This window comes from Euprymna scolopes, chromosome 15 (genome assembly GCF_053919585.1).
Source record: "Euprymna scolopes isolate OS-2025 chromosome 15, ASM5391958v1, whole genome shotgun sequence".
Lineage (NCBI taxonomy): Eukaryota > Metazoa > Mollusca > Cephalopoda > Sepiida > Sepiolidae > Euprymna > Euprymna scolopes.
Window position 1 is genome coordinate 66,933,743 of NC_136496.1, and position 13,890 is coordinate 66,947,632.

The following is a 13,890-nucleotide window of genomic DNA, read 5'->3' on the forward strand; positions in this document are numbered from 1 at the left end:
CCCTAACATCGTGGGGAAACAAAAAGCAGAAAGCCTAACTGGCCTCTGAAAATTATCTCCTCCCACTTCCACTATGCCAAAACATACCAAACCCCTGCTAATGAGTTGTGGGAGATAGGAAGATCATTTGTGTGTGCCGCAAGTGTGTCTATGATGGGTCACATGCGGCCTGCATGTTTGACATGCCTGCTCTAGGTGATTGCTCACCAACTATTAATATAAAGTGTTTGCTTCACCTGCCCTGAAGAATAAATAATTCTTTGTAGCTTAACAAGATAAGCCACAACAAAAGACTGTTCCTTTAGCCAACCTCAGGAATGCTTTGTATACTTACATTGCATTGCTGGTGGTGGTTGTTGTCCTGGGTATCCTGGATACACGCCGGGGTTGCCATAACCCATCTGATATGGTGGTTGTCCTCCTGGGGGTGCACCATATGGCATCTGATATTGTTGCGGTGGAGGTTGACCCATCTGACCAGGCATATTTGCATACTGTGGGGCATTCACATTTCCATATTGCTGTGGAGCAGCCATACCTTGCGGGTTGTAAACATTTGGTTGTTGACCCTAGAAAGAAACAAAAAAAAAAATCATATCTAATAAATAAAAGTGCCTGCTTCTCTAATTATAGACAAGAATTACACATTGGATTTCAAACCAACTTGATATGCAAATAGCATCTAAAGTTATCTTGTTGGATAAAATATAAAAAAGACCCAAATAGCATCTAAGCCGGTAAGTCGAACTTTGATTCTGACTAGCCAATTTTCATTTATTATTGTTGTATCATGTTATTCAGTTCTAAATTTTTGAGATAAGGATTGATTATTCATATTATTTGGATACTTCGGACTACTGTTCTCATTTTGAGTGTTATTTTCACAATGTTTTGGCCAATTTAATTTCTAACCTATGGCGCAGTGGATAGAGTTCAGTTGTAAAAGTTACACTCTTCTGGAGGCTGATGGTTCAGTGAGGGCAACACTCAAAAATACAATTGCAAATTACTTAGGATTTCTATCCAGACATGGTTGATGGAATGAGTGCATGCTACCTCTGTGGATTAAATAAAGGATTTTGTTTGAAATTTTGTGCAGATTCCTGCATTTTACAGAAAGATTCCTGAGTGTGACTAGATACATCTGAAGAAGGTTGGAGGTCACATTGACTGCAACATTGTGAAAATAACACTCAAGATGAGAACAGTTCGGAGAATCAAAATTATATGTATACTTTGTTACAATTTATTTTTTAAATTAGTTATATAAAACATTTTTAAATAATCACCTAAAAATAAAAATCATAAGCGGCAGATAACTCTTATTTTAGATTCAAGAATATGTGCAAATAAAAAAATAAAAATGACTTCATTGCATCCCGGGCGACACTGGGTGGGTACAGATAACATAAAGGTCATACAAGGACAAAGTCATTTCTCATGGAAATGGACAATCAAAACGTCATAAGATATTAAAGCAACCCTTAAATCTGGAGGACCAGACAGGATCAGAAGATAAATAATGTAATGGGTCTGGAGTCATGCTAAAAACTAGAACTCACCAAAGACATTAAAAGACAAAAACATTTTTGTTATTGACTAGCATGGCTACCTGGTGTTATCTAGATAATGGATAACAAAATTGAAGAGTCAAAAAAACTTTCTTTTAAAACTTCAGTCTCTGTTTATCCCTTTCTTTCATTTTAACTCTTACCCTCAGCCAAGGATTTCCCTCTTTCAGAGGACAGAACAGATGCTACACTTTGAAATATTTATTTGCAGAACTATAAAAAAAAAATTACATTAACAACAAATTAGGCACAAGGCCATTGAAAAGTGTGTGACCATTCTTAGTCATAAATAGATCTTGAATGCCTAGTAGACACTATCCTGAAGTGTCTAAGTTCTCTGAACAGGGGTTTGTCAAGACAATCTGACAATAAGGATACTTTCCCCTGACCAAATATTCAAAATTATATAGCATTCATGGCACAAATAAAATCTCTTCGGTATGGCTAGCCATAACAGGCTTTTATGATGAATGGTGCACTTTCTCCAAGTGATGTTGCCTCAAGTAACAGTATGAAGCTGGATACTCCACTAGACTAGACAAATTCTTGTCCTAGAATGCAGTAAGACCAAGAGACCACAAGAAAAATATACTATAACATATTTAAATGATCGATTCGAGTGAAGAAAATTATGTTCTCAACTTCTTTACTAACTTAGTGTTTGAGATGTAAAGGGGAACTTTAATGGAATATTTGAATATCAATGTATCTCGTATAGAGATTGAGTGTTAGCCTCAAGAAGAGGACCCCTTGATTTCTGAGAACTTTGAAGTAAAATGAAAAAAAAAAAAAAAAAAAAAAAAAAATGTTAATCCTACTCTTGATTAGAATCATTTGTCACCAAAATACCACATTTACTCTAGGGGGCCACCCTAATTTAGATATCCTCAAATTAATTTGAAAATGTTAGTTTTTTTAGTCTGAAGAACAAAAAAAAAGGTATTTTAGTTGAAGTTTCAGGCCAAAATTTGAGGGGGGGAGGAACTAAATTTATTGAAATAGCTGAAATGTCTTCTCAATTATTAAACCATTCCTCTCTGATAGGTTCATAAGAGTAGTGGTTGATGGGCAAAAATCAGAAACGTACAGTATTATGCTGGCATCTCTCAGGGTTCCATCCTGAGCTCAACTCTCTTCCTAATCTTCAATGATCTCCAAAATCACATTCTTAGATCATTTGTAGATATTTATGCAGATGACACCACCATCTATGGCAACACTTTCAAGGCTGGTAATGACAAAGATCTTTCTGATTCTATCTCTTCTGACTTTGTGTATGTGGTGTAATGGGGAAAGAGGTGGATGGTTAGTTTTACTGCATCTAAAACCAAGCTTCTCTCTTTCCATCATCAATGTTCTGACCCCCATCTGGCCCCAATTGAAATGAATGGCTCTCATATTGGAGATGCTCCATGTTTTGACAAGCTTCTGGGTGCAACATTTACTCCTGATCTTAAAATGGAGCACATGCATCAAATCTGTTGCCAAGTCACTGGAAAAATGGCTGGCTCACTCTACCACTCCAGTAGATATCTCACTGCCAATGTAATTCTCTACCTGTATAAAAGCCAAGTACATCCTAAGATGGAGTACTGTTGCCACATCTGGGCAGGAGCTGCTCGGACCGCCTATCCTGCCTTGACAGAGTTCAAAAGCGACTTAGTCACCTAGTAGGTGATGCCCTTTTCTCTTCCTTGCAACCTCTTTTCCACAGAAGATAAGTTGCGAGCATGTCTTTGCTCTGTTGTTATTTTCATGGTAAGTGTTCAACTGAGCCCCAATTTATGGTCCCCCCTCCCTTGCCACGCTTCGACAAAGAACACTTGGCTAGCTAAGACCACTATCAATAATTTGCTCCACTCTCTATTGATGCCTAAACCTAAATGTGAATTCCATGAACAAAGCTTCTTTCCTAGAACTGCCCGCCTGTGGAACTTTCTTTCGCTGGTCTGCTCCCCATCTGACTACTATAGTCTTTAAGTCCAACGTAAACAAATTCTCGTTGAATCATCCTCTTAAATAATTAAATTTTACCAAATTTCCACTACTAGCAATCACTACACTTTTGTACCAATGACTACTGTACACACATCTTGGAGTGGCCTCCGGGCCTTGATAAGTGGTGACCCCGTTGTAGAAAAAAAAAAAAAAAAAATGGGTCCAAAAAAGTTTTAATCTAATAGGTTCTGCATTATCGGCTAAGCCCCAACCTCTGTCCCATCACTGCAATGTTGCATCCCTTTTAGTATTTTAATGGAATGTGTTCTGATGAACTTATCACACTTGTTCCTTCTTGATGTATATACTTTAGATCAACCTGACATGCTGCAAAATCCTACCCCTTCACTGTTGAGGTCCCTAGATGCTGAAAAGCCTTCTACTCTAATAATATCTTCCTTTGAACTGCTAATCTTTGGAATTCCCTACATTTTCTGCTTCTCTGACTGCACTGACATGCTCAACTCCTCACAATCTCTTGTTAGACAGGATTCCAAATAGTAGTCTCTTATGACGAAGTTGCAATACACCTTGTTTGGGGTAAAAAAAAAAAAAAAAAAAAAAAGAAAAGAAAGAAAAAGAAAAGAAATTGGTTCCTGGTGACCTGCAACAAAATGAATATTACACAAAAAAGCCCTCCATATTCTGTCATATTATGCCTTGTGTAGTTCTTCACTTTTATGTCATCAATTATATATCTGGTGAACACAATATTGATTTGATGATGGTCTGTTTTGTATTTTGTGAATTTTAGCTAGACATACATACACAGACATATACCCTTTTATATAATAGACTAGTGGGGGTACCCGGCGTTGCCCAAGTGTTTGGAGGTGTAAAAGAAAAATGTGTTAGTAGTCAGGTGTAAAAAGCGTTCAAGTTTAGCGATATCAATCAAAAAGTTGACTTGCTAAGTGAATGAGTTCACGCAGGTACAGAAATACAGAAATAAAGGTTAGCTGAAGAAAACCAGCTCCCCACAAAAAGGGAGTGTCCAAATGAATAGCAATTGTCTGATATGGCCCCCCCCCAATAGATCAAAGCTAATTGCTTTCTGAACATCCCAGCACGAAAAGTCGGGAAGCTACCTTCACTGTTTCGTTTTTATATGAAAAATACAAACATGCAAGAGGATGGAATAGCGTGAATTTTATAAAAGTCAAGCAAAATAAATCTAGAGATGACGTTCCTTTGCAAATCGTAGATATTATAATCTAGGGAGTATATAAACAGTTCTACAATATAGTAACCCTCCCCCCTGAGAACTCCTGCAAAAGAAGCCTTTGCGGGACATACAAAAACGCGTGTGCCACTTTTGCCATTTATATATATAGATTATAGTAAATCAAATGTTTGAAGTCAGAAATGTAAGAATTAACTTCACAATAGAAACAAAAACCAGAAGAGACGAATATTTTTTAGATGTGTTTATCTGCACATTTCACAATAAAAATACAATTTCAAACTGGAGCGAGATAGACTTACCAATGAACAGCCTCTTCTAAAGATACTTGACCATATCTAAAATAAGATGCGTCTAATAATCTGCACATTCAGAAACATTTAAAAAATGTTGGGTTCTTGTCCAGAATTCTTTTAATATTTCAAACTTTTGAAACGTTTGTATCGTTTGAAAATGGTATATTTGGGCAGCAGTTTTTCTCTTATGTTTCATTAAAAAGTAGAAATATAATTAACAAAAAAATTTTTTTTCTACAATTCATTGGTTAAAATGGCATTTTAATTGAAGGAAAACACAATTACTGCCCCCTATCTCATTCTAGCGGGTAGATAGAGGGGTCGTTTTAAATGATAAATTTAAAACTGAAAACAAAAAACTTCATATCTTTGCTTCAAAACTTGTTATCTTTGCATCAAAATGAACAGAATCTGGGCCATTTCTGAAATAGCTTTTCCCTGTTGATTGTTGTATGATGCTGATCCTGTGCAATTCTAGAAGGTCTTCTCTCCTAGGCTTTGTCTTCTTTCTTTGGGAAGGAGTTTATTGCTAATCGCCTGAGGCGCCCCTACTGGGGAATACCGATGGAATCTGCCTAGGTATTGTTTTTTCAAATTAGAATGCTCCTCCTTGGGGGGGGGGGGCTGACTCTTCAATCTCATTTTCCGACTCAGTGCTTGTTAAGACATAGTCCATAAATCGATTTTTTTAAATATATCGTTTTAAGTAAAAACAACATTATGTATGTAATTGTCATGTCGAAAATAGAAACATATCCAAAAATTAGGAAAATCCATCAACAACTGCTATTGTGTTTTTAGTAAAATAAAGTCTATCGTTATAGACAACAAATATTGCAGTCATGACACAAGTAATCTAAAATATTCCTTTTGGAGTTATGTCCCCTGCATTTAGTCCCTTACTGCCTACTTTATAATGCCTAAGAAAAATGCGATTTTACCCAATTTTCTATAAAAATTACTTTTAACTAGAAATAACTTTCTACTCGATTTTTTATTACACATCGATCAGTCGACTGTATCTTAACAAGCACCTCCGACTCTTGTGTCACATATCTCACCGTGAAAGAGAGATAAAAATTACATCATATTGGTTTTATTTCAATATTTGCCATTAGTTATTTGGATGTTTTTTTTTTTGTTTAAATCTGAATCATTTGAAACAAAAATATTCATTGAAAACAAAAATGTTAAGTAAAAGGAGGGATTTTTTTTTAATGAGATTTGACAAAGAGAGAACATTTTGAAATATTTATTTGCATAAAATATAAAAATACATAATGAACAAATTAGAAACAAGGCCATTCAAAAGTGTGGGGACAACGGGTGCTGTTGGTCATCCTGGGTCTCAAAATAGTTAAAATTATCTATCCTACTCTTAACTAGGAACATCTCAGTCACCATGATACCACATTCACTCCAGGGACTATCTTACTTAAACTATAATTAATAATTCAATAAATTTTGTTCAAATTTGTGTTAATTTAAACAAAAATTTATTGAATTATTTACACTAATAACATTTCATTGGCGAGAGATTGGGAAATAAACAAAAAATAACAAAAATTGGTTATTGTTAAAAATTTCTTCTGACGGTCAAAATTGTATCACTTGTCCAAAGTAAAGAGGACAGAAAGAGTTTGAACATCACTTAAAACAAAAACACCTGATATGGAGAATGGAGGGGCAAACAAGAATCCTTCATCTCTTTCCAGTTTGATTGTTTTAATCTTTTTGAATTTTTTTCTTTCTTTAGTTAAAAAATGGTTATGGTGTTTTACAAAGAGATCAATTTTTTTTATGGGTGGGTATCTTTTAGAAATAAGGGACTAAAAAGAATGTCCTGTTCAAGTCAGCCCTCCCCCCTGCCACTACCCCTAGCATCAGTGCATATGGAGGGGTCAGAGGTGGGAAGGTCAGCAGCTGTTTAAATTGGACAAATGTTGGAATTTCAATAGATATGAAAAGAATGAAAAATGTAGATAGTAAGGTTATATAAAAAAAGACTTGATATATAAAGAGACAGAAGGGGGGGGGGGAGAGAAAAAACATAAAAAAAGGGGGAACAGTAAAAAAAAAAAAAAAAAAAAAATAGGAAAGGAAAGAAAGGATTTACAGATATGCAAACCAACCAATCAGATTATGCCAGGTGGGTTGGAAATAGTGTACTCCCTCCCACCACCAACAGACTATAAGTAAGACAGTAAAGGGGGAAAGGCAGCACCTGGCTCTTTTTGAATGGAGGAGAGCACAAATGGTGATATATTATAATAAAGGAACTGCAAAGTGTGGGTGGGCGAGGGATCTGCTGCTTAAAAGACACAAAAAAAGAGGAATTGGTTCTTTATATTTTAAGGATGAATTTTATTGGAAAGAATGTTTCACCCAACTAACACAGATTTTTTTTTTTTTCTGAAGGCTTTTTAGGTTAACAAGTTTAAGGTCAGCTAATGAATAAGAAAATGTCTCAAGAAAATGGTTTCTCTTATCAAGTTTGAAAATGTAAAAAGCGATTGAACAGTTGTATCTTGTTTTAAACTCGAAAATATTTTTAAGAACAATTTTAAGATTTGTTTTGTAAATTTTGATAAAACTTTTGTAAGAAACGATTTACTTGTAAAGTTTCATTTAAAATAATAATTTTTAAAAAATGCATAAAAAATAATCTTTTTTGCATAACAAATGTTATTCTTCGTTTCTATCAGATTTTTTTAATATTTAGAAATTGGGTGCAAGTCCAGAATTCAGCACAATTAAATTATGGGACAAACATGTCATATTCAAAAAAAAAAAAAAAAATCACATAAATTAATCAATTAATTTTCTTTTTAACTAAAAAAAAATCAAATTCTATGACAAAGCGATACATTAGGTTTTCATTCACCATGTTTAATAAAGAAAAGACAACTGAATTCGAACTATCGAGATAAAAACCAGCCTTGTAATGGCTACAATTTCCTATTAAAATCGTTCAAAATCTTTAAAAAAATGATTTTATATATATATATATATATATATATATACTAGTGATGAGACGATTCCAAAATTTTCCCCAATTCTAATACAATTACCAATTCTGTTTTAAATTACTGATTCCAATACGATCACAGATTTTCTTTTAAAAATCAGTAAACATTTAACTATAGTTATTTTTTTTTAGATTACTGTAAAAACCCATGTGCTATATTTTCATGAACGTAAAAATACACTTCTGTAGGTGACCTATACATTTTAATTTTGTTTTCAGCTTAAAACTAATACACATTTTCCATTTTATCTTTGGGAGCAGCAACGGAAAATTAAATTTTGAACAAAAACAAACCAAATAATAAACAATTGCAAGAATCGGAAAGTAGGCACAGTTTTATTCAATTCCGGTACCTTAAAAACTTCTTATTTTCTCAATTCCCAATTCTGATTGATTGTCCCAACACTACCTACTTGATAAAGTTACGTGATTTTGGGTATATGACATTTTTGTTCTTTGACGGGTGTGTATATCAAAGATTTTTCTGTATTTTTTTTTTTTTTAATTAGGTTGATTTCTGGATATGAACCTAAAATTGTTTCAAACCAAATTTCATATTTGAAAACGTTAATTTTAAATTATGGAAATTAAATCATAAAACACAAACAGACATTCTAAATATCCGTTCACTCAATCTGCATGTATAATGATGAAAATGATATTTCAAGATTGTGATGGATTGACGGAGAGACTCAAGAGCTTTTGACATGGATCAAAGTGCAGTATCTGGTATTTGTGAAATTTAAGTAAGATATGCTCCTAGAGTAAATGTGGTATTATGGTGATTGATGATTCTAGCTAAGAGTATGGTAGACATTTTCTAGTCATAGTGATGAAGGATAATAAACGGCATCCATATCCAACACACTTGAATGGCCTTGTGTCTAATTTGTTAAAATGTAATTTTTTAAATATTTTGTACAAATAAATATTTCAAAGTATAATATCTGTTCTGCTACTTTACTACATCTCTTCTGTTTCGGTCAGTGAAGAAGAAATTCTTCTCAACCAAAGTAATTTTTTTATTTTTGTTCTAATCCAGAGTGCCCTTTTTTGAGGAGCTGGATTTTACCGACCTTGTGGGGAGACAAGTAAATATGGATAGAAGTTTTGATAGCAATGCATGAACACATAAAATTTCATCGAAACAAAAACATCTTTAGTTTAAAAAAAAAAAAAAAAAAAAAAAAAAAATGCAGACAAGACATTCATTTTTTTTCTTTTAAATAAATATTTTAATTAAAAAGATAGTTAATAGCTGCTCCTTGAACAGTGTTCCTATTTACTTGCCTCCCTACGAGGGCAGAGTTAGATACAAGGTTGGTTTTTAATGTGGGGAAAATTCAGCTCTCCAAAAAGAGGCACTCTGAATAGGAACAAAAATTGTCTTAGTCATGAAGGATTTCTCCTCCACTGATCGAGACAGAAAAAGTGAAGTGCAGTACCAGAACAGATACTACACTGTGATCTTGTTTCGAAGACCAGATGTCAAATTCCATTTTTATCTAGCTTCTACTACTTTACAATTAGTACTAAGAAAAATATTCTGTGGAAAGAAATAAGCTACTTAATATCTGCATGAAAGTGTAAGTAACTACGATGAATATTGTGAATATTGTCAAACGTTAGAAATTTTTTTTTTTTTTACTAATACTGAATACCCTTTATTATGTGTACTTTTTTGCGAATTATTAATAAAAAAAGTCACTCAGCTTAAAAAAATTATTTATGCAAGGTTTTTAGCTGGGTTTTTTTTTTTTTTTTACATTATAATCAACCTTTTTCAGGTTATTTAATGCCAAATTCAGTAATTTTGAAAAAATTACTTACACTTTAAGTTCTTTATATCTTCAAATATTTATTCAGTTTATTTATTTTGTTTTACAGCATATCAACCCTTTTCAGGTCATTTAATGCCAAATCCAATATCAGAAAAAGATTTTATGCTTCAACTATTTTATATCTTTAAATACTTATTCATGATGTTTGTTAAATTTGACCTTGTCGGTCTCTACTAAATTACTCAGCCAATCTTTGGTCTAAACACTTGAAATTTTAGATATAGGTTACTTGGACACGAGTCAAACTTTTTAATATATATATATATATATATATATATATATATACATACACACACACACATATGCACATAAAGTTATGAACAGTACATAGGGCAGGAGCAAAGCCAAGCTGAACTGCTAGTTATACAAAAAGATTTGTGACTACATTCAGCCTTGGTCGGTTGAACAGGCTTCTTCAATTTCATGGAATCCCAGACAAGGGCTGACCAAGCACAGTGGTCGACTGCCAATGTTCAGACAAGTGAACAGAGTAGATATGTTGACCGATAATGAGTTCTGTATCCTGCTAAGCTGTTCTGAGTTATGTTTACAGTTGGCTACTAGACTACTTCTTCAATTCCCAAAGTTCACATCATTGATGTCAAACAGCTTGACTAAAACCCATGAAGATATTGTTTGCCACCATGCATGAACCACCACAGTCAAGATGAACTGTTGTTAGTGAACACAGAGGATGTGACCTCTTTTCGATCTACAAAAGAAAGACGCAATTTTGTCAAATCGATTTGCTGCTTGTACAGATTGGTAAGCTTTTAAACCAACACATTTCAAGTGAAAACATTATTACGTAATTACGTGTCATGTCAAAATTAGTATAAATTCCAAAAGTTACGAAAAGCGAACCAATAGATGAAGTATTTAAAAAAAGAAAAAAAATCAACCATAATTATGTTTAGAGATTTTGTGTTTAAAAATGGCGGTACTTTTATTAGTCAAAATTATCGATTGCAGTTACCTCCTCCTGTATTTTGCAAACGCTCCAGCATTAAAACATACGAAAACTCTATAAATCGTTAAACTTGATAACTTTTTTTTATTTTTACTTGTAAATATTTTTCTATTGGATCATTTTTTGTAATTTTTAAAATTTATACTAATTTCAACATCATTTTTTTTTTTAAACCGAACCTAATTGTGGATGATTTTTTTAAATTAAAAATACATCAAGCACATCTTTTATTGGATCATTTTTCATAATTTTTGGAATTTATACTAACACATAAGTATGTAATAATGTTTTCACCTGAAATGCATCGGTTTAAAAGCTCACCAATCCACACAAGCACCAAGGATTTTTTATCCATTGCTTTGGGAGAAAAAGAACACTTAATTTGCATACTGGTTTTAAGTAAAATTTCAAACCAACAGTCAAAAATTAAAAACAGATTTGTTATTATGAAACATCAATCGATATTCGTAGTAGAAAAAAAAATAAAAGGCCCGTAAACGTAGGATATTTTTAAAGAGAATTATTTGTTTTTAAGAATTTACAATTCGCTCCCACTGTTGTTCCTTGCTTACGACTAGCAGGAAAACTGGATGTTAAATCAGCTTCATTGTATGCGACAAATACAGACATAATTTTTTTTTCCTTTTTCATGCATTTGTAATACTATCGACATCCCACCTCCCCAAGTGTTAGGAAGTTTAAAAAAAAAAAAAAAGAAGTTTACCAGCAGAACAAAGGTACAGGAAGTTGTTCACAAAGGAATACACAAAAAAAAAAGAAAGAAAGAAAAAAATAGCTAAAATAGGATGGTTAATCAAAATATGGAAGCAATAGGAACAAGGAATCGGTCAATATATTTTAGAGGTTTAAGAGTTTCAACTTTTGTGACAGCTTACAATAGTTGGGGACGGTTTACGGATAGTCTCGGTTTTGCAAAGGTTGAGAACAGTTTCCAGTTGAAGACAGTCAAAGGCAGGTTGTAGCTTGGATCAAAACAAGATACCTTTAGGAGATCAAGATGAGCTGACATCAGCTGACAAACGGTTTCAACAGAACATAAATGTGGACCTTATCATGTAAAGGTTTGATGGTGACACACAAACATCCAGAGTGCAACTAATATTTGCAGAATGTTTTGGAGTTTGTATTTGTTTTGTTTTATTTAATTTTTTTTTATACTTATGAACGTGTGCACCCACCCACCCTGATCGGTTGCCGATAATGTGAGAGACGGCAACATGGCCAGAAGAGAAGAAAAAAATCCACAGCATACAGTTGAGGTCAGTGATTATCGAGCGAGTGGGAGGCCACATGTTATCACTCATCATCCTTTGCACTAATCAATCAGGTGACATCAACACGTTGCTACCAATACTTTGGGAATTAGCTCTAAACCTGCCCAACAATGGCACAAATTCTAACCACAGCACATCAGCAGCAGCTATGATTCTGCCAGTAGCATCGAAACTAAAAACCTTTGTTACAATCCAAACACTGCTGTACAAATCGTCATACACCAGAACAAGCCAATTTTTGATGATGCACGATTGCTTATGACCTTTCAATACTACTACTATCATCATCATCTACGATAGCAATGTTAATAGCAACTTTCTGATGATGGTTGCAATTTACTTAGTCATGACAGGCGACCTACCAACATCACTAGGAAAAATCATCATCTACTACAGCAACCCTACTCTTAATAATTTAATGATCCTATATTGCTGGGGAAAAAAGACATTTATTTCCTCCAAATAAAAACTTGTTTTTTTTTCTTACACATGAGTGAGTTTATTTCTGTTTTTGCCACACCCTTTTTTATTTATTTATTTACTAGCGGGGGGGGGGTGTACCCGGTGTTGCCCGAGTGTTTTTAGGTGTGTGTATGGGGGGGGGATAAGTAATAACCCTAAAACGATGTTTAAAAAAAAAAAAAAAAAAAAAACGCTGTGTATAGGGGGGGGGAGTAAACTAAAGAAAAATAAAGAAACGTTGCCCGCGCGTGTCTAAAGATGTAAAAGAAAAAAAATAGTTTTGGTCATGAGACTGGATTGAACCCTGAACGCGGAGGTGACACTAACTCCAACCACTTAACTGTGTAGACCAAGAGTAAGAAGAATTGATTATAGTGTTAAAATAAGAGTTATAAAGCGAGTGAAAGAGGTTTGATTGACAGATAGCCACTAAATGAGGTCATCGCAGGAGCATTAAGAGATGACGTAGCAGTATTTTGTTTCCTGTCTAGACATATCTCTCTATCTGTCTGTCTGTCTGTCTCTCTCTCTCTCACTTCGTCTTCCTTATTCTAAAGGCTGTAAAACTTTTGTAAAAACTTCGATTGTTAATATTTTTTGTAAGCATATTTTTTTTTTTTACTTCACATTTTTGGCTTGTTATTTTTCATTTAACTATCGTATCTAACTATTTTGAATGTGCTAATAACTTTGGTAACGTTGCCATAGCGTAGAAGTTCATAGTTTAGCTTGTGTAAGGGTTAAATCTTTTTTTACCAATAACATGTTTTTTTTTAAATTCAGACTGCCATTAGAGCTGGCTGACGTCAAGATCACGTGACATGACTCAGCGGGTTTTAAATACAAGTTGACCCAAAATAAACGGCCCCGTGTATACTTTATGTAGAAGAGTTGGCGCCCGTATCTTTTGGGGCAGTTATAAATCGATTTAAAAATATGTGATGTTTAACATTAAAATGTCACTTTTTTTACCCCCCCCCCCACCATGCAGAAAATCGATCAGTTGACGCACTTCTGATGGTCCTTTTGAGCTAATTTTTTGATATTTTTCGTCCGGAGGGTGGGGCTTTAATATGATACCAAGTTTGTGAATTTTTGTTCCGTCAGTCAAAAGTTTTTAGCAGACACACAAACATACATACATTTTCGCTTTTATATATATAGATTTTTTTTACTTGTGCTGATCATGGTACACTGAACATTGCTTATCCTTGTATCAACGTTTTTAAGTTTAAACAAAAATCCA

The 13,890-nt window shown here is 33.8% G+C and overlaps 1 protein-coding gene across 1 annotated transcript in view; it reads right to left on the reverse strand.

Annotated features, from left to right (window-relative positions):
- LOC145293859 (programmed cell death protein 6-like) overlaps window positions 1–13,890 on the reverse strand; it is an 85,671-nt gene that overhangs the window by 57,276 nt on the left and 14,505 nt on the right. Inside the window, exon 2 of the mRNA XM_080140570.1 lies at window positions 335–569. Coding sequence (XP_079996696.1) covers window positions 335–569 — 235 coding nt within the window. The remainder of the gene's footprint in view (window positions 1–334; window positions 570–13,890) is intronic.